The sequence below is a fragment of the Peromyscus eremicus genome, chromosome 15 (genome assembly GCF_949786415.1).
Source record: "Peromyscus eremicus chromosome 15, PerEre_H2_v1, whole genome shotgun sequence".
Taxonomy (NCBI): Eukaryota; Metazoa; Chordata; class Mammalia; order Rodentia; family Cricetidae; genus Peromyscus; species Peromyscus eremicus.
The window spans coordinates 56612089-56634729 of record NC_081431.1 but is presented as its reverse complement, the minus strand read 5'-3'; the positions used below and the strand labels follow the sequence as shown (position 1 = coordinate 56634729).

The following is a 22641-nucleotide window of genomic DNA, read 5'->3' as shown; positions in this document are numbered from 1 at the left end:
CTGACATCAGTCTGAGACAGACCCTTAGCTGGGACCCAGCCTTCATCAGCACCCTAAACTCTCCAGTCCCACGGGGAGTCCTCGCTAGTGAACTGCAAATCCCCGCAGTCTTGGCTGCGTCCCCAGACTTCCCAGCTCACCTTCCTCCAGGAGTAGCCCATCCGACAGGGAGCTATCATCAGAGGCGCTGAGCTCTGCAACGGTCAGAGGGGAGGGAAGAGAAGTGAGACGATCAGCCCAGAGTTCAGCAGCCCAATTCCTCCGCAGCCAGGCGAGCCGCTGAACTCCCCCAGGAAATACCCGCCACGCACTAAAGCATGTGTTCACAACTTGTTACTTAGAGGTAAAAAGGGTTCACAAACTAGGGTCTGGGAGGCAGGAAAGGTGAGCTCATCCTGCTCTATCCTGAACCACGCAACCCTGAGTAAGCCATTTCAAGGCTCTGGACCACAGACTTCCCATCAGCCAACAAGAGCAGGACTTCCTGGGGATAAAGGGAAAGATGGAAGGCCCTTTTAGAAGGCTCTTAGGATGAAGAGCGTTCTGCCGGGGTGTCTGTAATCTTCAAAAATCACCAGGGCAACTCCTCTCCAGGGTCTGATATAGAAGAATTCCTGTAGTACCCACAAGAGCAGTGGGGGTGGGAGGGGCTGTGGGGACCATGAGGGCCAACTTAGGACAGGGTCTGGCCAGCTGGCCCTCAGGAGAGTCGTCTGCTGGTGCTGTGGATGTCGCCTGAGGGAGACGGAGCATGGCAGTTCTGTGTGAAACAACAGCAGTTGTCACTCAGGAAATTGGGAGGAGCCTTATTTTTCTGACGTAATGCTCTGGAGTTTAAGGCTAACTCTGAGTGACCCAGGCAGAATCCAGAAAGCATTTTCGACTATTTGAAAATGAAGATGAGAAAACATGAATCATGGCTAATGTTTCTACTGTGCCATGTTTCTAATGTTTCCTGAACATGTTGCATACACTCATTCATGTAAAAACCATAACAGCTAAGGTAGATACTACCATCTCCATATAACAGAGGAAACGGAGTCTTAGCCCAGCAAGGAGGTTTGGGTCAATCCACCAAAAAGGTGCCTGCTGCTGAAGAATTCACACCTGGCCAGTCTGGCTAGAGCCTCTGCTCTAAGTAAGCCTCGTCCCGTGATTAGCTCTCCCGTCAGCCAGCACAGGTCATTACCAGAAAGTTCGAAGAAGAGCAAACTGTCTCAACCATCATGGAATCTTTTTTTTTTTAAGACAAACAGTGTTAAATTTTATATTTCAATAATGGTATTGTCTGTTTATGTAATTGACATTAATAAATATCAACTTCATCTGACATTTTGAGGGTTTTGCCTTTGGATAACATGAAATAGGCATTGTTCATCCAAGTTAGCTAGTTATATTATCATCGTACACCTCACTAAAGCATAATGTCTACATTCTGTCAGATGATTTTTCCTAAAGTTCTATTTCATAACGTGAACGTGATAATAGTCTTAACTTTGGAATCCAATCCCACGATTTAATTATGAGCAGCCAAAATCTTTCATTAAGAAAGGCTGGTAAACTTCGGCCCACAGACCAAATCCAGTCCATGGGCCGACTTCACCAGTGAAGTCGTACTGAGACACAACCACCGATCCGTGATGTCCCCCTGCTTCAGCATTGACATGGCAGAGTTGGCTGTGATAAGGGACTGTATGACCCACAGTCTAAAATATTTGCTCTCCAGATCTTTATGGAGAAAATTGCCAATCTATGATCTGTAACTAAAACCAAACATCAACTTTACCTATAGCAATTCTTATCGTCTGTGGCTTTGCGGCTAGGTGGCTGAGAAGCCAGCCGAAGCTCTGCATAGCCGACAGCTGACCTTGGCTTTGGGTCCAGGGAAAAGAAGCCCTCTTACTGAATTCTGGTTCTCTGTTTTGACAAAAATTTTAAGAACAAAGTATTTTATTTTTTGAAAATTGTCAAGTTGAAGAAATTACCCAAGTGTTACTCTCGCAGCCCACTAGGTCAATGTGGGTTCAAATTGTAGGCGTTGGTTAGGATGCAAAGGTCTGGGAAGACACCGGTCCCCATCGCCTCTAATCCTCATATAAACAACACTATCAGTTTGATGCGTCAGAAGGTGAAGTGCTATGAGGAAAGTCTCCAGACACGCTGGCTGTGTAGGGTGGAAGCTGGGAGGACCAGCTGCCAAACACCAGTGGCTCCTGAGATGCTCCCTGTCTCCACCCTGTCCCAACCCAGTCCTGGTTCACCCTTGTCCTGCTCTCTGTCTACCACAATTCTCCCCCAGCAGTCCTGGCAGAATACCCCAGGCAGAGATGTCACTACAAGACCATACTTACAAAGTTACACTCCCTGACAAACCAAACCATGCAACATGAGGCTACACTAATTTTTTTTTTTTTTCCTTTTTTCCGAGACAGGGTTTCTCCATTTAGTTTTGGTGCCTGTCCTGGATCTCACTCTGTAGACCAGGCTGGCCTCGAACTCACAGAGATCCACCTGCCTCTGCCTCCCGAGTGCTGGGATTAAAGGTGTGTGCCACCACTAATTCAAATTAAAAATTCAGTTCCTCCGTCACCCGGGGCACAGATCAAATGCTCAGTAGAGACATGCAGTAGATGGACAGCACGGCATTTCCATCATCATTGAGTTCCTATTAGACAGTGTTGCTCAAGACTGACACCGTCAATCAACAAACACATACTGAGCACCCCATTGCATTAGGAGTTCAGGGGGTGATTCTCAGGCTCACTCATTCTCAAAATTAGCTCAACACCTGACCGCTCCTTGCCACCTGCAGAGAACTGACTAATTACCCTCACCTGGCTAATTACTTTCTCAAATTGAATAACCCTTATGTGTAAAGAGGGTGGGTGGGGTTTCGTTTTGATTTCTTTTTTTTTTTTAGTTTGTTTGCTTATTTTTCCTTTTTAATTGAAAACACCTTCTAGCCTCAAACTAATTATTAAGCTCTCTCTACTTCCTCCTTTCCAGGAGAGCACAGTGACAGAGGAGCCACAGAACAGGAATGACCAGTCCAGAACTACCTCCTCTTGGGCTCCCAAGTCAGGACACCAGAACCCAGAACCTCAGACCCGTCTGGAGGGCAGGGACCGTGCTGGAGCCAAACAAATCACTTGCTGTGCCAGCCGGTTCCTATACACACCTCCATCTTCTCTGGGCTAAAGGCCCTGAGAACCTCAACTTCTCCCTCCTACACAGGGTTAAGCCAGAACCACAGGCAGGTCCTGGCCTGCTTCCCCACTTCTAACAAGGACTGTCACCAGTCTCAATGGCAGCAGTTGTGACAGTCCTCCCCAAACCCCACTCTGAGCAGAAGCTCCTGGCAACGGCAGCACCTATGGGCAAAAGAGCTTCCGAACAGTACATGCTGGAGAGGGACCAGAGGGGTTGAGACCAACTGGGACAGGACACATCTCATCATTGATGGCGCCTTCAAGTACAAAGGTGGCCCTTGGGGATCACTATGCCTCAGTCAGCAGCTATCATTTCCATACCCAGGGCCTGTGGGAAATGGAGAGCAGACGGAGAATGCCTTTTTTCTTAGAGCCTTGAGGAGTGAGAATGATGTCCTACATCGGGGCCGGAGCAACTGGAAGCAGAGTAGGGTCTGGCCACTAGGCCCTGGGTCAGTCTAATGCTCTTCCGGCTTTCCTGATCAGCCATGACATGGAAGAACACATTATTCTTTGCTGTCTACTCCAGGTCCCCAAGGATGACCTGGGCATGGTGCACGGGGACCAGCTAGAGGGAAGTGCATCACTGCAAAACCTTTGGTTTACTGCACTTTAACCTGAAGATAATATTCCAGAATGTATAAACCCTTGGGTTACGATCAAGCAGAGGAATGCCTTCTGCCTAGAAAGTCTTGTAAAAGTGGGTTATGATGCAGGAGATGCAGAAGGAGGAAGTGGGCTGGAGAAGGTCTCTCCCAAGGTAGAGATGCCTTGATGGAGTCTGTGTGGACCCAGGAAGGAGTACCCGGATGGCGCTAACGCGAAACATTAACACAGGCAATAGCCAGAAGCATAACGCAAAACGGAGTAGAGGGCCGCTGCGCTGTGTGAAGCGGGCTCACCTCTGCCCAGGGAGGGCGCAGTGGTGGGCGGGGGCTCGCTGTTCCGCCGCCGATCACCCAGGCAGCGCTCAAGCTCCCTCAGCTTCTTCTCCTCTTGTAGCGCAGCGTGCTTCCGCTGCCTGCGGGCCTGCCGGCTGAGGTTGTCCTCTGCACACAACCTGCGAGCCGCCTCGGTGATCTGAAGCTGCAGAGCCAGCTGGCGCTCCAGGCTGCTCAGGGGGTCCTGAGGAAGAGGGGTTGGTTGGGAGTGAGGGCCGAGAAGTCCTGGGCGTTTGGGGAAAAGAACATCCCGTGCAGCCCTGACCCGGTGCCAAGCAGACAGCAGTGTCCAAAGGAGCGGCAGCGGTGGCGGCGGCGGCGGGAGGGGCTCAAAGCCAACTTGTCATTATGAAAAGTTAGCGCGAGAGTCCCACCCCAGCTACCTGCTATGCAGGGCTGGGCGAGGATTTAAGTGGGACACTTTCCTTCCTGACCCCAAAGAACCAAGCACGTCAACCCTTGGGAATCTCTCCAAGGGGCAGGTCACCTGGAGCCAGAGGCACCCCACCTCCTCCCAGCTAGGCTGAGAGAGGACAGCCCTTGTGCTACCCCAACCGCCCTGGCCGCTGCCTCTTTGTGGTGGTTATCGGTATTCTTAACCCTCTGCCCGCTAGGGCCAAGCCCAGCGTCTTCCCTTAAGCTCCCAGCTCTCCAGCTGCTGAGGTGGCATGCTTACTCAGAGCCAGCTGGTCTACCCATGAGGAGAAGCCCCGGATGAACACGGCCAGCACCCACACTGGATGGGAGAGACGGCCAGGGGCACTGGGCTGCTTCAGGAAGTCAGCCTTTGGGGAGGAGGCACAGCGACCATCACCTCTGACACAGCCTCACCTCTCTGTGCAGAGCCCACTCATCCAGCTTGTACGCCGCTCCAACCCTGCGCCGGACCTTGGGGGCCTTCTCGCCTGGCTTAAGGGGATACTCTGTGGGCAAAGTGCCCGTCAGCTCCTGGGGGGAAACAGAGTCAGGTCAGGCCCCTCTCCGCTTGCTCAACCCTGGTTCAACCATTTAAACTTGCCATCCAGTTCCACATGGCACGGACCTGGCATTCCAGAGACCTTTGAAATCTCTTGCCTACCTCACCCCATCATGCCACAGCTGTCTTCTCATTCCCATTCAGGAAGCGCACTCTGCTCTCTCCCTCTGGCCACTTCCTCCTGAGGGCTAGCCTGACCCAAGGCACAGTTACCAAATGTGCTTCCATCTCTTTGGCCCCCTCTGCAGCCCCTCATCTCTTCCTTTCCTGTACTGGAAACCCCTGCCAGTTCTAATTCCCCTCTACCCAGTGTCCGGGTCAAACCCACATGAGGGAGAGTCTGGGCCCAGACCTCAGTCTGATTTCCAATGCCCTCAAAAAAACGTGACCTTCCCCTTGGCCTCAATACCCTAAAACATAGCTCCCGGGCTCCTCAGATGAACCCTAAGTCTGTAGGGGGAGGGACTCCAGGGGCCTTACCGCCTCCCTCAGGCAGAGTCTGCGCAGTTCCTCCAAGCAGGCCTCCAGCCTCGCTTCCAGGGCCCTCTGCTGCTTGCGAACCGCGTTGGTCAGCTCCTTCATTGGGGAAACGGGGCTGTCCGGGCCTGCGGGACGAGGAGGGACACTTGCTCAGGAACACCGAAGCCAGGCGGCATCCCTAGGGCACTGTTGACCACCTCTGGGAGTGCACACACCCCTGCCATCTCATGCTTGCCCACAAATTACAGGCTAGCTGCTGTGGTCTGTGTCACAACCACAGAACATCATGTCTCCTGGCTGCCCAAAGGTTGGTTAGCATCACAGGGAGAGCCGTCTCACCAGGTGACCCGTATCGAGGAGAGGGGCTCATGGTCAGACCGGTGTCTTCCCCCCTCCTCTCCTGCCCTCTATCAAAGCCAGGCCCGACTAGACCCACGGGCTCAGGCTTAGCAGAGAGACAGGACATTAACACCAGCTAGAGAAGAGTTTTCAATTTCTTGGTAACCGCCGGAGCTAAAGTTGGACATGGCGGATCCCTGCCCCAGATAGGACAGAAACTCCCGGCTAGTGCCTTCCAGCAAGGAAAACTGCAGTTCCTTCAGGTGCCAGACCTTCCAGTCCCCCCACTTCCCCAGCAGAAGCCTCTCTCTCTCCACCCTCTCCTTCCCCAGCCCTTTGGGAGTTTTTAGCGTAACTAGCTAGCCCGGGGCCTAGGGACTCAGGCTGGAGTCAGGGACCGGGGCAGGGGAATTTCCTAGCTCACTCACCAGACTGCAGGATGATGCCACTGTCGGTGTCACTGACCTCATCCTTACTCTCCATGATGAATTTCGGGGGGGAGGGGGCACAGAGGAAGAAGGGGCTGTGCTGGTTCCAGCCTGGGCCAGGATGTGGAGGTGGCCTGGAGTTTTCCCAGCTTTTAAGAGAAAATAACAACAAAAACACTCTGTGAAGCCTCCTGTGGTTCAATGCTTGGGGGTGGGAGGAATTGGAAGTGAGGATGTGTTTCTGGAATGATCTGGGGTCAGAGGTTTCCTGGGGTGGGGGCATTCTGAGGGTACAGCCTAGCTCCCCCGACTAGGTCTCCTCCGCAGGTCCGAAGGGGTTAACTGAACTGGTGTCTGTACAAGAACCAGAAAAAGAACAGAGAGGAGATGAAAAGCGGGAAGATGGGACAGGGTGGCAAAGGACGGAGATGACAAGGTGTCTTCATGAGGTATAGCCATCCTCACCGAGAGAGCATGGGAGGTAGGGGGCATGGTCTACTGTCCCACTGGCTAAAGGCACCGCAAGACATGCCTAGGTGGTGAGCACAAAGCCAAGGCCGGTCTGGGACGCAAGGACCTGGGCACCATGCTGTCTGGACCCGGTCATTCACCTGTAGGTCGGGGAAGCAACTCCATGCCAGAGAGTTGTCCCCAAATCCCAAGCCATCAGAATACCCAGAAGCCTTCCCAAGGAGGAGCTAACCTGCAGACTCTATACCCCACAGCTAGGAGGGAAGGGTCTATTGGATTGCTGGGAGCGGATGGAGGCAACAGCCGACTACAAGTTACCAAGGATGGAAAGAAAAACACCGGCTTCTCTGCCTCCCTATGACTGGATGGCACTTTGGTGGTGTAGGTACAGCCCAGCACACCACTTACCCGCACACCTGTGACCACCTCTTATCGCTTTCCCAAACCCACACCCTCGGTGGGTTCCCAGCTGGCCAGGGCTGGCAGCTGTTGGCTAGAGCAGGGAGGGGGAGGGGCGGGTGGAGCCCAGGCGGAGGTCTGGAAGGAGAGGCCAGCCGCCACCACCTCCTCACTGAGTCAGCCCATTGAGCAAGAGTCCAAAAGTCCTTCAGAGTTCCTGTCTGGAACTTATCCTGCTGCCTCCACAGAGCACAAGGGCTGCAGGGGTGGGGTCGGGAGGGGAGGGGGGACTTCGTCCCTGCAGGACAGACAACAGAGTAGAATGGTGAGAACTGACTGTCAAGCAAAGCGGAGAGGAGCGGGATAAGGTCAGCCAGGCTCCCGGTGTCTGTTGACAGCCCGAAAGAGCAGATGAGGAAGGAAGAGCTTTAACAGACTGTGTGAACTGCACAGCTTATCAATGCACCGTGGGCAGCAATGGGTAAAACCAAGGCCCTGAAACCGACATGTACTTTGCACTCTGGAATTTCAATCTTCTGAGCAAGTCTGAAGAACGAAGGCAAGAATAAAAGAAATAAAAGTTGGCGTGGTACCTTCACAAACACACTAAAGGACTGCCCAGGCAACCCCTGGTACTTCCAGGAAGCTAGGGGTGACTGTTGATTCATGCTGTCCATTTGTCTCAGATCCTTACTCTTTCTAGCCCAGAGAAGCAGGCAGCTGGGCCTTCCTCCCACCTCAGGGGCATCCTCCTACCCTCCCCAGAAGAGGGCAAGCTCATCTTCAGCTAGGAAGCAAGACCAAGACTCTAGCAGAGCTGGCAGCTGCCACCTGGAGCCTTTTGCTTTGGACAGAGGGAGGGGGTGAATGGGAGGGGAAGCCATCAATTAGTCACACTTGCTAATTAATTATTAACCACTAAGACGTTGCCTTGAAAGGCTGAAGTAACTCCAGCCCTGCCTCTCAGGGGGACTCAGGCTGTTGCAGACAGGGGGGTTCGTTTGGAGACTAAGGGATGGCTTAGCATGTCTTCTCCCCCAGCTTCTCTCTCAAGGCTCTGGTATTCTCTGTGCACCCAAGAGGATGCAGGGGCAGCTCTGGGCTCACTTGCTGCTCCGAGGGCAAAGTACACAGGCCCAGAGACTTGGGTTCAGTGCTCAGTTGTGCAGCTTCCTGGGACAGTGAGGAGGGTCTCCGGCCTCCTAAAGCCCTCTTTCCCTCACAAAGATCATGAAAATCAGACAGGCCTAAGGCCCTTCCCAGCCCCGTGTCTGAATTAGGACCTTCTGGGCAATACCAGGCTGAGAATAACACCCATGCAGACACATAGCACAGCTCCCCAACGCGAGGAAACTTCCCCAGAATCCACAGGGGCAGCCCAGGCCCCACCCAGGAGAGCTCGGGCCTAGGGTGGAAGGTCTTGCTTTGGATAAAGGCAGTTCAGGTAACATCCCCACCCACAACTCAGGAGTCTCTGCCCCACTGACTCTCCCAGCCAGCCCAGAAGCAGCCCACCGCCTCAAAGCCACCCCCAGACAAAGCCAGAGGGAGAAAGGCAGGCTTAGAAGGAGGGAGGGAAACTCCAGCATATTTTCTCTCAGGGGGGTCACTGGGGATCCTCCCCATCACAAGTATGCCCCTAAAGCCAGGTCCCCTCTGTCCCAGTTCATCTCTATTGAAAATTTAGGCCTGCTCACAGAGACGGGGTCCCCATTTCCAAATCCACTAGCAGCCCCCTATTACTCCTGAGCCCAGATATAACCTTAGGTGTGGGGAATGATAGCCATGTCTGTCCAGGGCTCCCTCCATTTCCCGGTCTGCCTACAGCTCAAATCCACAGACTGGCCTCCCCGCCGCCCCCGCCCCTCTCACCTGCTCCAGAGCTCAGTCCAGATCAGGGAAGACTCCTGTTCTCAGATCAGGGGTTTGAGGTGCCTCTCATACCACCCCGGGGTCTCTCAGGTCACAAGCAGGCCCTGGTGCTCTTGCTTCCAGCAAGTTCTCCACAGCCAGCCACCCGCCGATGGCCTGGCTCTCCCTCTCGTGGGTCCCGCCTGCCTGCTGTCCCTCCCAGGCTGCCGGGCCAGGGGAACCAGGTTACTTGTTACGACTTGAGTCAGAGGGGAGGAGCAGGTGAGCAAGTCCTTCCCTGAACTAATCCGGCTGCTGGCAGTTGCCGGCAGGCAGCTCCTAGGCCTCTGCACTTCCGGGCCGAGGGGAGCAGGGAAAAGGGGGCTCCCCATGAAAGAGAACCAGCAGGCAGCAGAGTCCGATTTCCACAGTCACAAGGAACCCTAATACAGCGCGCTGAGCTGTGAAACACTTCAGCACCCTTCTGTCCTGAATGGTTCTTCCGGCCTCCCTTGTACCCTCACTTTCTCTTTCTAGAAATTAAGGAATGTTAAGCCCCACCCCCACTCCACCCCCCCAAAAAAAAACAGAGTAAAAAATTCACTGTCCGCAGGGAGCATCATCAGAAAATCTGCAGACACACAGGGTCACTGCTTTCCCTACACCCAGGTGGAGGTCACGGCCTCAGTTTTCCCAGATTAGGATTTAAAAGCCTCAGGCAGCCTTGAGGGTTGTGGCAGGGCACCTGCAGCAACCCTGCTGTCCCAACTACCTGTGATCTGAGGCAGGAGGATCGTATGAACCCATAGACTGAAGACCAGCCTGGGCAACAGGGCAAGATGCTATATTTAAAAAAAAAAAAAGGAGGAGGAGGAGAAGACAGCTGTGAGTATATGTAACTCACTGGTAGAGTACAAGCCAGAGGTCCTGGGTTTAAAACCCAGCACCTAAAAAAGAAACAAAACCAAATGGACAACAAAGACAGGCCAGGATTGCTTCTGCAGAGACCCTGGGGTGCCAGAGGCGAGGACCAAGCTGTCTTCTTCTTATCCCAGCAACATCACGAGCATTCCACCCCATTTGGAACTGACACCCATCCGCAGCAACGCTCTGTGGGGCACGGACCCGTACAGTCTGGTCATCCCTTATGTCACAGGAGAGCCGCAGGAACCTCCACTCCTTAGCCCACTCTCCAAACGCGGGGAACCAGGTCACGAACATGGAACTTGTTCCCTGCAAAACATCGGCTTCCAGGCCTCTCGGTCCACGGACCCTCAAACAGACGAAAACTTGCTCACAATACGAGAGCGGAGGCTGACCGTTGCCTCTGCCCAGAGGCTAGAGATACACGGCAGACTGGCCTGCGTCTCTCAAGCCTTTGTCCCATCACCTCCATCCTCCATCCCTGGGACCCAGGTCCCAGTACTCAATACACACCTGAGTTGCTTCCTTCTCCCAGCCCCTAAGACACCCTGTCCTCACTCTCCCTAAATGCCAGAGAAGCTGCCTGTTAAGCATCTCCGGAGCAGAGCTGTTTCACAGTCTGCCACCACCCTTCACCACAACCCCATTCCTTCTATACACAAACCCCCCTCCCATACCTTCACATTCCTGTACACACCCTCTTTCCAAACAATGCTAGCCTCGGAGTCCTACAGGCTGACCTCCTCCTCCTCTCCCCAAGCGGAGGCCAAGGGGCCCTCACAGGGGACAGACCCTCCCCACTGTGGGGAGCATGCTCCCTGAACCTCCCAAAGAACCCACAACCCTTCCCCACCCCACCCCCAGTCCTCCACAATAATGCAGTCCCTTCCCATCCCCCAACAGGTTTACACGCTCTTCCAGTGTCTGTGAGGGGTTGACTCTGGGCTTGAGCTGCCTTGGCCCATCCCCCAGCTCCAACTGGGGACACAGTGGTGGAGTTTCTAGAATGAACTCAGCTCAGTTTTTTTAATGTACAAAATAGCCCAATTATGAAGCCCAATTACGCTGAAGTACAGTTCTGAAACCACATAAACGTCACAGCATGCATACTTCATTATTAACATTAAACAGGACCCAGCAACCGGTCATTTCAAACAACGGATGAATGAAACTATTTACATATAACTTCAGTGCGGTAGGAACCCGACTTCACGGGAAAGCCACGGATACTGATGCCACCACCGCAGCCTGAGGTGTAAGGTTTGGACCCAATTAAGAACTGTGGCCTCAGGTAACGCCACCTGAATTCAAGGACAGAAATGGAAATCGGGTTAAGGCCTGTACACACCAGGACATAAATTCCTGAAGCTGTCTTCCAGGAAAAGCCTCCAGGCCTTCACTAACGATTCTTGCTGCTTGTAACCAGCTTTTCAAGAATGGACTTGAGCAAAAGAAGCCAGGACAGTGATATCACAAATTCAAACGCCCTCAAGCAGAACCTAAGTCTCCCCACCCCCCAAAAAAAGAAATATGCAACCTGCAAAGAGGCAAGCCCGGCAGCTTCCTCACTCTTTAGTACCCTCTGATGAGAGAAGAGCTTCACTTTTCGCTCCCAGCCTCTTTGCAGCTCAGCTGTGCAGCGGAGCTTTTTCCAAGATTTTTCTTTTTCTGCAGAAACTCAGTGCTATAGTAGACTTCTACTGAAGATGGGTAGCAGGGCCCTGATCAGTAATGGGCCTGCAGACCAACCTGCTTGCATTGATCCTTCATTTTTAAATACTCCAAATCCACACTCAACATTCCCCAACCCAAACAAAATCTAAGGTTTGGAACGCAGCGGACACACCGACGGTCCTCCTGCCAAGGAGGGGGTTGGGAGGGGGCAACACCAAGTGATAGGTGGGCACTTCCTTCGGAGGTAGCTTGGAACTTGGAACTCAATGCCCAACTCTAGGAACCAGGAAGCTGACACTTCTGATCCCCAGTCCCAGAGCACTGGCGACAAGAAAGACCATCATCGACAGGCGAGGGAGTGAGGTTTCCTAGCATGGCACTGGAATCCTATCTCAGTGGAAGACAGCCCTTCCCGGGGAAAGCCTCCTCTTCAAAACCTTTCGTGTCCAAACTCTTCCACAGACCTGTAACCAACCATACGCCACTGCCCGCCGCTGCCCCGAAGTTCCTTCTTTAGATTTGTGTGATAGGCTAGGAGTCAAAGTTTTTTAAACCACGTCCTTCATCCTTACCATCACCACATCCCCAACAGCCCCCCAGCAAAGTACAGGCACCAGCATTCCCACAACTTTACTCAATGAATTAACAAATCAATGGCCAGCCGCGGGAGCTCACAGCCGGGAAAGGACGGGAAATTGTCAGGGACTCTGGGCAAGAATGATGGAAGACCATCCCCCGTTACTGTTTTCTTTCTCCATTCTTCTCTCCGGCCACTGGGAAAGGTGTTCACCCTAGCTAAACCAGGGAGGGGGACTCGGGCTAGCCGGGGATGCACCCTGCAATCAAACCTCTAAGCTCTCGGTAAAAAGCCCCTTTGTCCTGCCCCCCCAGCCCCTCCCCCACCGCGCCCTCCCCTTCCAGGCAGGCCTGGGACTTGGGCTCCTTTTGTTTGCCTGCTTTCTGGCTTCCCGGAACCTGGCCAGGAGATCCACCGGCCTGGGGAGAGGGTCGAAGGAGAAAGGTTGAGCCGTTGGAAACGGCTTTCGTGTAGGAATTCCGGAATTCTCGACCTCTTGGTAAAATTACCCCGGTTCCCTGCAGGACCCCTTCTGCTGAGGATGAAGACCGAGGTTCAGGGGCTCGATCTCCCCCAGTTCTCCCGCGTCCCGTTCACTAAGTTTCCGCCTTACCTGTCCCACCGAGCTCGGGCGCCCCGCGCCTGCCCCCGCGCCCCCCGCGCCCTCCGCGCAGCTTCAGGACCTGTTGGTCCCGCCCATCTTCCCTCTCCCCAAGGCTCCCCCGGGCCTCCCCTCCCCGGAGGTATTTCATTTAACTTCGGCATTTGCAGCATCCCAAATGTTAAAGATCCCAAGACATCTGTCCCCTGGGGCATACCAAAGGCCCAGCGGAGAGAGGGGAAGATGCTAGAAGGGATTTGAGATTCTGATCCAAGAGACGGGGCGGGGCGTCACGTTGGGATGGGACAGTGCCAGCCCGGGTGTGCGTCCTGCGGGAGCAACTGCGCCAGGGGCGACGCTGCCCCCTATCTCCCGCGGTCGGGCGGCCGCGTGGCGGGCCACCCCCCGGCTAGGCCGGTTTCCGAAATCCGGGCGGGACGAGGCTCGACTAGAGGTCTTCGGGCCGCCTTTCATCCCCTCGCTCTGGCCCGGCTGGGGGCAGTTTTCATTCCGGAGACCCTGGCGTGGAAGAATGAAAGAAGACAGCATGCCCCTCCCCCTCCTCGCCGATTCCTTCTCGCGGGCCCGGACGGCGGCGAGATCGAACTGGGGTCGCCTCCCCTCTTGCGGCCCCAGCCGAGTCCCTTTAGGGGTGGCGGGCAGAGCGCGCCGGCTGCGGAGAGGCAAGGCACACACTTCTGGGCAGCGCCTCCTGCTGCTAGCTGCGAGCCCGCGAAACCGTCCATTCATTCACTTAGACTTGCGCTTTCCTCTTTTCTTTGGTTCTGTTTACATTTGTGCAGCCCTTGGCCAGCGCCGAGCATGGTGGTTCTAAGTTCAGACCCCATCACGAGAGGGTAGTTCAGTCTAGATCAAGCAAGTATAATTTTGAAGGCCAAGGAGAGTGGAGGCCGACCCAGGCCGAGGGTCCCCAAAGCCTGGTCAGAGGAGTGTGCTGTCGAAGGGGACCTTGACAGGCTGGTTGTACAAGATATATTGGGCAAAGGAACACAGCAGGTCCTAGGAGCTGTAGGGCATTTAGGATAGGGGATGGGGAAGAGGGATGAGGATGTGACCCGTCCTGGGGCAGAGCAGTTCCCTGTGGCAGAGCAGTTCCCTGTGGTTGTCTAGAAAGCTCACCCAAACGCTAGTCGACTATCAGTAGTCAAATCTATGTTCTCTTGGAACCGGCGCTTTTTCCTAATGAGTAGATAGGTGCCTTTTTCTCACGAGCATATGAGCTAAGTTGACTGGAGAAACTGAAGAGTAACTACAAGTCCGGATACTCCAGAGACATAGACCTAGGAAGGGGTGGGGGTGGGGAAGTCATGAGAATGTGAACTCTGACAAGTGCAGAACCCACAGGGCATGGCTTATGGAAGCCCACACAAACCCATTGAATGAGTCCCACCTACCCATGGGGAAAATCTGCTTTACTCACAGTCCACTGATTAAAATATTAATCTCATCAAAGGAGAAGAAAAAAACACCTCATCAAAACACTCACAATAATGCTTAACCACTTATCCTGTGTTCTACAGACTAGCTAAGATGATAAAAATTAATCTTCACTTTCCTTAAGGCCACTGATCTAGGCAATAATGTGAACAAGGCAACATCATAATCAGGTGACTTTGGGGAAGCCTGTGGAGGAGAGAGCCTGGCAATAAGGAAATCTGGGAAGGCAGTGACATTTCTCTGAAACATTCAGTTCTGCAGGGAGGTAGGAAGGTAAACAAGTCAAAATAGCTTCAGGAAGTCCCTGAAACTGACTAGATTCACTAGGCCTCTCCCTGCCAGAGTAAGCAGTAAACGCTGAGAGTTCCTCTCAGACTGAAGGAAGCCGAGCTGCAAAGAGAATTCCCAGACAAGCAAAGCTGCAAAGAAGACTCTTGAAAGTCCCAGAAAAGTTGGAGGAAACGGTTTGGGAACCCTTAGAAAGATGGTCTGAGAAAATTGTATAAGACAGGAAAAGACTCAAGAGAAAAAACATTGGGAACTAGTAGAGCTGGACAGAGGATGCCTTGGAGGTATCATTCTTTGTGATTGTTAATATTGATTGCCCGTTTGACAAGCTCTAGACTCACCTAAGAGATAAACTTCTGGGCATGGCTGCCAGGGGGTTTCTAAACTGGGTTAATTGAGGTGGAAAGCTATGTATGCCCTATACCTAGGTGTAGCTAGAGTTTTCCTGCCTGGCCCACAGTCAGGACAAATCTCTCTCACCTGTCAGTCCCACAGCCGCTCAGACCCAACCAAGTAAACACAGAGACTTATATTGCTTACAAACTGTATGGCCGTGGCAGGCTTCTTGCTAACTTTTCTTACAGCTTAAATTAATCCATTTCTATAAATCTATACCTTGCCACATGGCTCGTGGCTTACCGGCATCTTCACATGCTGTTTCTCATCGTGGCGGCTGGCAGTGTCTCTCTGACTCAGCCTTCCATTTCCCAGCTTTATTCTTTTCCTTGTCCTGCCTATACTTCCTGCCTAGCCAATGGCCAATCAGTGTTTTATTTATTAACCAATCAGCAACACATTTGCCATACAGACCATCCCACAGCACCTAGGTGGGTCCAAATAAAAGAGAGAGAGCTAGCTGAGCACCAGCGTTCCTTGCTTTCTGCTTCCTGAGTGTGGATGTGGTGTGACCAACCCCCTCACATTCCTGCTGCCCTAGGATAAGAGACTGTTACCTTCACACTCTCAGCCGAAATAAATGCTTCCTTCTTGCTTTCTTGTGTCAGGTTCGTTGTCCCAAGAGCTAGAAAAATAACAAATACAGAAAATTGGGACCAAGAAGTGGCGGCCATTGCTGCCATCAGCCTGACCATGTGACTTGTAGGCTTTTGGAACCGGTTTTGGGGAGGAATATGGAAGAGCTCGCAGCTGTGAACTCCAGAAGAACGAGAATGCTGTAAATAGAGTTTGATTTTGGGCCATTCTGATGAGAGTTTAGAAGGTCTTAAAACAAATCTACCAAGTGGGGTGCTGTGCACCTTCAGTGTCAGCACACCCTAAGCAGAGGCAGGAGGATCTCTGTGAGTCCCACGGCCAGCCAGGTCTGCAAAATAAGATCCTGTGTCAAAAAGTAAACAACAAAGTAACAAAGTAACAACTTGTCCTGCACCATGCTGGGACAATAGAAAAGGTTCTCTAAGGGGAAGACCCCACCCACTGAAGGCTCTAACTTATGGAGAAAGCCTGACCTGAGAAGGCAACAGAAGGGCTTTCTTTCTCAAAACAGTTGGCCTAGGAAGGTGTCACACACAAAGGTCAATGGTTTTATTTTATTTTTAAAAGGGGTGCAGGCTGCTTCTCGAGCTGACGACAGAACTTGGCAGCTTTATAAAATACTGAATTAACAGGCATAAAAGACGCAAGAATGATGGAGAAAGGTCATGCACCGAGGTCCCTAAAAACCAGACAGGCCAGGCAGCGTGTAGAAGGGTCAGAGGCCCCGCAAGGAGGTCTCGAGACATCATGGCACGTCACTGTAAAGGAGAAGCCTAAGTTGCTTGCAGTGGAGCCCTAGGGTGCTGGAGATATCAAAATGACAGGAATCTACAAGAAGAGCCAGCCCAAGACAGAGGCTGTGTGTTTATAGCCAGAAGAAATGCAGAGGCAGGGCTACCCAAGATTCTATCAGGAGCCCCAGATGCCAGACAGACATGTTGCTACAGGATTTGGTGGTTTCCCTGCTGGGGTCTGCTCTTTCTTTGGTCCCATCGTTCCTTCCTATGCCCCCATTCCTCCTGGTTGAATATTTATTCCATACAGTTGTGTATTAGAAGTATATAACTTATTTTAATGGAACTCAAGAGAGTGCCTTAATCTCAGAAAAGACGTGGACTTTTAAACTGTGTTGGAATTGCTAAAGACTATGGGGACTTTTGAAGTTAGACTAAATACACCTTTCATTATGATGTGGCCCTGAGCCTATGGGGACAGATTGTAGAATGTTATGGCTTTAAAATGATACGTTTGTGTTAAGTTGACAAGGGCTAGATTTTTCTATAGTTAATATTGTCAACTTGACAGGGTCTAGAATTAGCTGTTAGAAGAACCTTTGGGGATGTCTGTAAGGAAGTTTCTAGATTAGGAAGACATACCCGAAATGTAGGTGGCAGTATTCCGTGAGCTGGGGTCTTAGGCTGATTTTAAAACGAGAAAACTGAGCAGCCGTATTTCTGAGGTTGCACTGTGGTCAGCTGTTTCATGCTCCTGCCGCTGTATCTGCCCACCATGCTGGACTGTACCCTCACATTGTGAGCCCCCAAACCCTTCCTCAAGTCGCTAGTGCCAAGTGTTTTGTCACAGTAACAAGAAAAGTTACTAATATACAACTACTCACAGACTAGGGTGGTTTCTGGAACAGAGATCTAGGACCCCGGCCCCGGCCCCACCACGTACTCACCGACACCTTTTCTCTGGATGAGAAGTACACTCTTCCTGCTCTGGGCTCACTTAGAAAATGCCAGCTGCCCGGATGGGCAGAGGCAGAGATGGGAGTCTTTGGGGGTCAGGAAAGTGATGAGATAGGCTGAGAATGGGAAGGGACATGCTGCTGTGTGTCCTGGGCACATCGCGGCACATCCTTGGGAAGGGATAGAACCTCAGTAGGGATGGGAGCTGGAACCTTGGGCCCCAGATCTCCTGCCTTGATAGATTCTGATGCCTCCCGTGTCTAGGAAGCAGGATCCTTCCGTCTCCAAGAGACCTCAATAGCCCACAGCAATGAAGATGAAGGCCCCTCACATGCCAGCCTGCCCTAAGCCTTTAGATTTTTTTTTTAAGAAAGTGAATTTTTTTTTCCTGCGTAGGTCAAATTCAAAGCAATTAGTATGTGCTGTCGTTGGCAGAATGTCCCTCCCAAAGTTCGTGTGTTGCAAAGCTAACATCCCAATTCATAAACTGATGGCTTTGCAGCTGGAGTTTTAGGTAGCAATCAGGATTAGATCATCAGATCGGGATTAGGTCATGGAGGAGGGGCCCTAGGTGTGGTAATTACTGGCTTTGGGGGCTGAAGAGCCCCTTGATACCCTGCCTGCTCTATCTCACATGCCCTTATTGTGCCGTGGCAAACGAAGAGAGCCCTTGCCAGATAGCAGCATCATGCTCTTGGACTTCCCAGCCTCCAGAAATAACTCTGGTTTTTAAGGTGGTTTTTGTTGTTGCTGATTTTTTGTTTTGTACATGGTCTCACGATATAGCCCTGGCTGGCACAGAATTTACAGATATCTGCCTGCCTCTGCCTCCCAAGGGATTAAAGTTGTTGTGTATCCTCACACCTGGCAGAACTCATTGTTTTTGTTTTTGTTTTTTAAATAATTACCCAGTCTCAGATATTTAGGCCTAGCAGCCAAAAATGGTCTAAGATGGTTATGTTAGTGACTCTTCTCAATACTGGGACAAAAATACCTGGCCGATGCAACTTGTGGAAAGAAGGGTCTATTTGGGCTCACAGTCTAAGGCAACACAGTCTACCGTGGTGGGGAGGGTATGGAGGTAGGACCAAGTCAGCTCCTCACATTGCATCCACAGCGACGAAGCAGGCACTAGCTGGCCCTCAGCTAGCTTTCCCACTCTTCTGTGGTCAGGACCCCATGCCATAGGATGGTGCCATCCTTACTTAGGGTGAGACTTCCACCCCAGTTAACCTAATATAGAAGTCTGTGAGGGCAAGGGGTTTGTTTCCATGGTGATTCTTAACCTCATCACAGTGGTCTCCCTTGCAAGCCCGAGTGTATTGTTACTGTTATTTGTCCAGAAGCATTCAGCTAAGATGATTTAGGATGTGAAGACAGAGCCTCTGTGGCCACAGTTCTGCACTTGTTGAAAGACCTTAGATGCCAAAGGGACTGAATGGTTAAGGAATAAAATATGTCAGGTATAAGAATTCTGGTCCTCAGACATCATAGTGTTTTGTTTATGGTCCTGCAACTCATTCTTAGCTTTAGTTTGAATTGGGGGAAGGGAGTCGAGATGAGCCCAAAAGAGGATGGGGGCATAGTAGGACAAACTAGAAATGCAGGTTGTCTTAGAGGGCAGTCACCACAAACGTTATCACAAGAAAATGCATGCATTTTAAAAATAAAATCTGGAAATATAATTTGTGTGTGTGCGAAAAAATTGGCTGGACGTATTTAATCATTTTACTAAAAAGTCAAGCAGTTGCTGGGTGGTGGCAGCGCACGCCTTTAATCCCAGCACTTTGGAGGCGGAGGCAGGTGGATCTCTGAGTTCAAGGCCAGCCTGGTCTGCAGAGCAAGTTCCAGGACACAGAAATCCTGTCTCAAAAACCAACCGAACAAAAAAACCTCAAGCAGTTGAGTAAGTGTATATCCCTTAGGCTAGGCGGCTGTTTGTCTCACAGCAGAGGCATCGGGAGCCTAGACCCCAGAGCCTGAGCATGCGCAAAAGCCAGGCCTGGAGAAGCAGGAGTTCTGGCAACAGAATCCCAAGCCCTGATGAGCTGGAGGTTGATGGAAGCTGTAGATTGGGAGAGTCAGCTAAGCTCCGTTCATTTTCTCTTCATTCCGCATTGGCTGGAGAGGCAAAGGCCCTCTTCCAGCAGATCAGAAACTGACTTCTTGCCCACGGGGAAGAAGCAGGTAAAGCAAATTCTCACAATCCTCTGAAAGCTGCCTGGAAGGAAACTGGGCATGTTGTCTGTACCCCAGCAGCCACCTTCAGAGGGAGGGACCCCCAGGCCCTTCCTGTCCTTTTAGAAGCTGCTCTGCCGGGCCCTTCCAACCTCAGGTCCGGCAGAGGAGAGAACTTACCCCACATAGTCTCTTCCTGCGCTCTGAGAACCAGGTGGGGGAAAGAGAGACCATGGTTAGCCACCCAGACACTGTCCTGTCAATGTCTTGGCAAGCAGCTCTCTGGAACCTCCAGAATGACTGGGCCAAGGCCTGCTTCCTCTCCTGACCGCATCCTGCAAGCTGGGGCAGGTGCCCGCAGGCCCTGCCTGGGCTCGGGGAGGGTGGCTAATTCCATGAGCTGCACAGGACTGGCGGAGGGGGCCAAGTCAGGGGCTTCCCTTGGCTGCCACAGGGAGGAGAACTGAAAATGGGCCCAGGACACCGAGTCTGAAGAGCGCTGAAGACAGGCCAGGCCACGCCCTGGAGTCATACCCCCAGACTTGCATGAGACAGGTCGTTCCCCCCAGGACACACCAGCACCCTCTGGCCATCAGTTCTGGTCTAGTTTCTAGACTTTTCTGAGTCCTCTCCAGGGCTCCCACGATCTTTTCTTTCATGTCCTTCACCTTTTCTGTTTCCGTCTTTCCTTCCTCCCCAGCCCTTCTGTCCTGTCCGTCTGAGCTTCTGTGGACTTGAGAGGCCACAGACAGGTGTCCTTGGGGCTCTGTGTGGATCCCTGATCACTGACGTGCTTCCTTCTGTCCCTACTTAAGCCATTGGGTGAGCCCATTGGGGTGGTAATTGCCACTAGAGTCCTGGTCACATTGATCTGGATTAGTGATCTTCTGTGTGTCTAAACCAACCCCGAGGGCAGAAGTGACGGGAGAGGGCCGGGAATCTACCTCAGCCTGGGACTGTGTCCAGCTAGTAGAGACTTGGGTCACTCCTCTCAGGAGGGCAAAACCTGAGCCCTCTCTTGCTGTGAGCCCAGGCTGCCCCTGACTTCCATCCCTCTGAGGACCACCTACCGCCAAGCCCTATGGCTCCTCATGGCCTGTCATTTCTGGAGGCCTAAAGAAGATTCAAAACTTTAAGGTAAGAGGGAATTGTGGGTTGTTTTTTGTTTTTGTTTTTAATTTTTTTTTAAGATAAAATTAAATACAGTGGTGGAGAGACAGATGTTAATTTGGGGCTGCTGGGGCTGCATCCAAGACAGGACACCGGGACCTCAAGGATGCTCAGCTCTAAGCCTCCCACAGGCCCCTCTGGAAAAGCCTTCCTGGTTCCTTGGGAAAGCCTTGCTTGAAGTCAACTACCATGGGGTCTAGAGACCCATCGGTCTGGTCTTGTCTATTTCCTCCATGGCAGTGGGGTGAGATAGATTTATCTCTAGACCAGGGGACAAACCCAGGAACTTGGGTCCTGCTGGTGCTACAGCCTGATGATGGTGATGGTGATGATGATGATGATGATGGTGCAGGTGTGTTGTGTGTGTGCCTGAGTGGCGGTGCTTATGCTCACCAGGGGCTGGCTCTATTGCTTTCAAGAAACCGAATATAACACATTTAGTTTAGGCCCTGGAGGATTTTTATGTATGGCTCATGAGTAGGGACGCTGTTCCCTCTAAAGATGTAGAGGAGACCCCGGTAGCTGAGAGTGTGACAGCAGAGACGGACGGGCGGAGAAAGCAGGAAGGGGCTGAGAGCGACTGGCTGCCATCAGGCCCGCTGGTGACTTTCCCTAGGGACAGCTCTGTGGAACTTGCTTCTCTCGCCAGTTAAAAGCATTCCGTTTGAGGATTTAGCTCTTGTCTCTTCCCCCTGAGCAGTTTGGTTCCATGCTACTGAACTTTAGTGAGTGATTCTGTTTGTCTGGTCTGCTGGGCCCAGTGTGGGAGCTCAGCCCAGACAATAATAACCTTTCTTATTTACCATCACTAAGAACAATTAGACTCAAAATATCTGAGATGGCGGATGCCTCCTAAGGTAGTGCCTCTCAGGGATATCTTCTTTTGACCTTTTTTGATGGTAAGTGGCTCAGGTAGGTGATTTAGGAGACATTAATAGAAGTGTGTACTTGGGGCCGGGAGTGTAGCTCAGTGGGAGAGGACCTGCCTAGCCTGCAGAAGGCTACAAGAAATTATGCCAGAGTTGCTCAGTTTCTTTGTAAAGTGGGTGTGTTGGGACCCTCACCCCCACCTGGTGCCTGTGACACTGAACTCTGTTTGACATTATCCTTTGCCCCCCAGGAAACATCCAATAAGTGGTAGCAATTTTTAAAGAGATGTTTTCTTACATTTTTTTTAGTCTAAAAAATCCCCCATTGTCATCTTCGTCACTTCTAACCCTCGGGAAAACAATATTTAGATTTCTGCGTGGTTATATTTTTAAGATCCAGACCTGTTTGCCAGTGACCATCCTCCACTTCCTGTAGCTTAGTGACCAGGTGCTTCCCAAGGCCAGACTCCTCCTCCTGTGTCGAGGCTGAGCCGGAGCTGCGGCTGGGTCCATCAGAAGCAAATTAATACCTCACATCTTTGGCTGCTCTTAAGGTATCGTAAGCGTGATGAGAAAGAGGAAGGAGGGTTTTCACTGGGGTCGGACGATAGCGGTGTACTTAGTGGACGTGGGCCATATGTGACTTCCTCCCCCTCCGTCTCCGAGCTCTGGCCCAACCCATGCGCGTCCCCAGTCCTCTGTGAGTTCACTTAGGTCAAAGCATTGTGTCTATTTGCTCATAGCCACATGGACTGAAGAGTTCCAGTGGGAAGCTGCTGGTAGAGAGATGGGGCATGGCGGGGAGAGGTCAGTCTGGCTAATGAATTCCCCTTTACCTGTCATGTACGTAGACTTAGAAAAACAATTGTTTTTGTTTGTTTTTTTTTGCTTTTAAGACAAGGTTTCTCTGTGTAACAATCTTGGCTGTCCTGGAACTCGCCTTGTAGACCAGGCCGTCCTCGAACTCACAGAGATCCGCCTGTCTCTGCCTCCCAAGTGCTGGGATTAAAAGCGTGCACCACCACTGCGCCACTAAAAAAATCTTTTTTGAGAGTGACAAGGTCTTATGTAGCCCAGGCTGGCCTCGAGTTTGCTGTGTAGATGAGGATGACCTTGAACCTCTG

General features: G+C 51.9%; 1 protein-coding gene across 4 annotated transcripts in view; it reads right to left on the bottom strand.

Annotated features, from left to right (window-relative positions):
• The window catches only part of Inava (innate immunity activator), a 29232-nt gene extending 7054 nt beyond the window's left edge, over positions 1 to 22178 (bottom strand). Inside the window, exons 1-7 of one of the 4 annotated variants that reach the window (XM_059280212.1) lie at positions 21920 to 22178; positions 15570 to 15637; positions 6374 to 6522; positions 5607 to 5731; positions 4982 to 5098; positions 4112 to 4334; positions 141 to 194 (exon numbers count right to left, since the gene is read on the bottom strand). In XM_059280212.1, coding sequence (XP_059136195.1) covers positions 141 to 194; positions 4112 to 4334; positions 4982 to 5098; positions 5607 to 5731; positions 6374 to 6428 — 574 coding nt within the window. In that variant the 5' untranslated portion in view covers positions 6429 to 6522; positions 15570 to 15637; positions 21920 to 22178. Of the gene's footprint in view, positions 1 to 140; positions 195 to 4111; positions 4335 to 4981; positions 5099 to 5606; positions 5732 to 6373; positions 6523 to 12882; positions 13067 to 13087; positions 13428 to 15569; positions 15638 to 21919 lie in introns of those variants that run through there. The other 3 variants (XM_059280213.1, XM_059280211.1, XM_059280210.1) reach the window with 3 other exon arrangements.
• Positions 22179 to 22641: the final 463 nt, after the last annotated feature.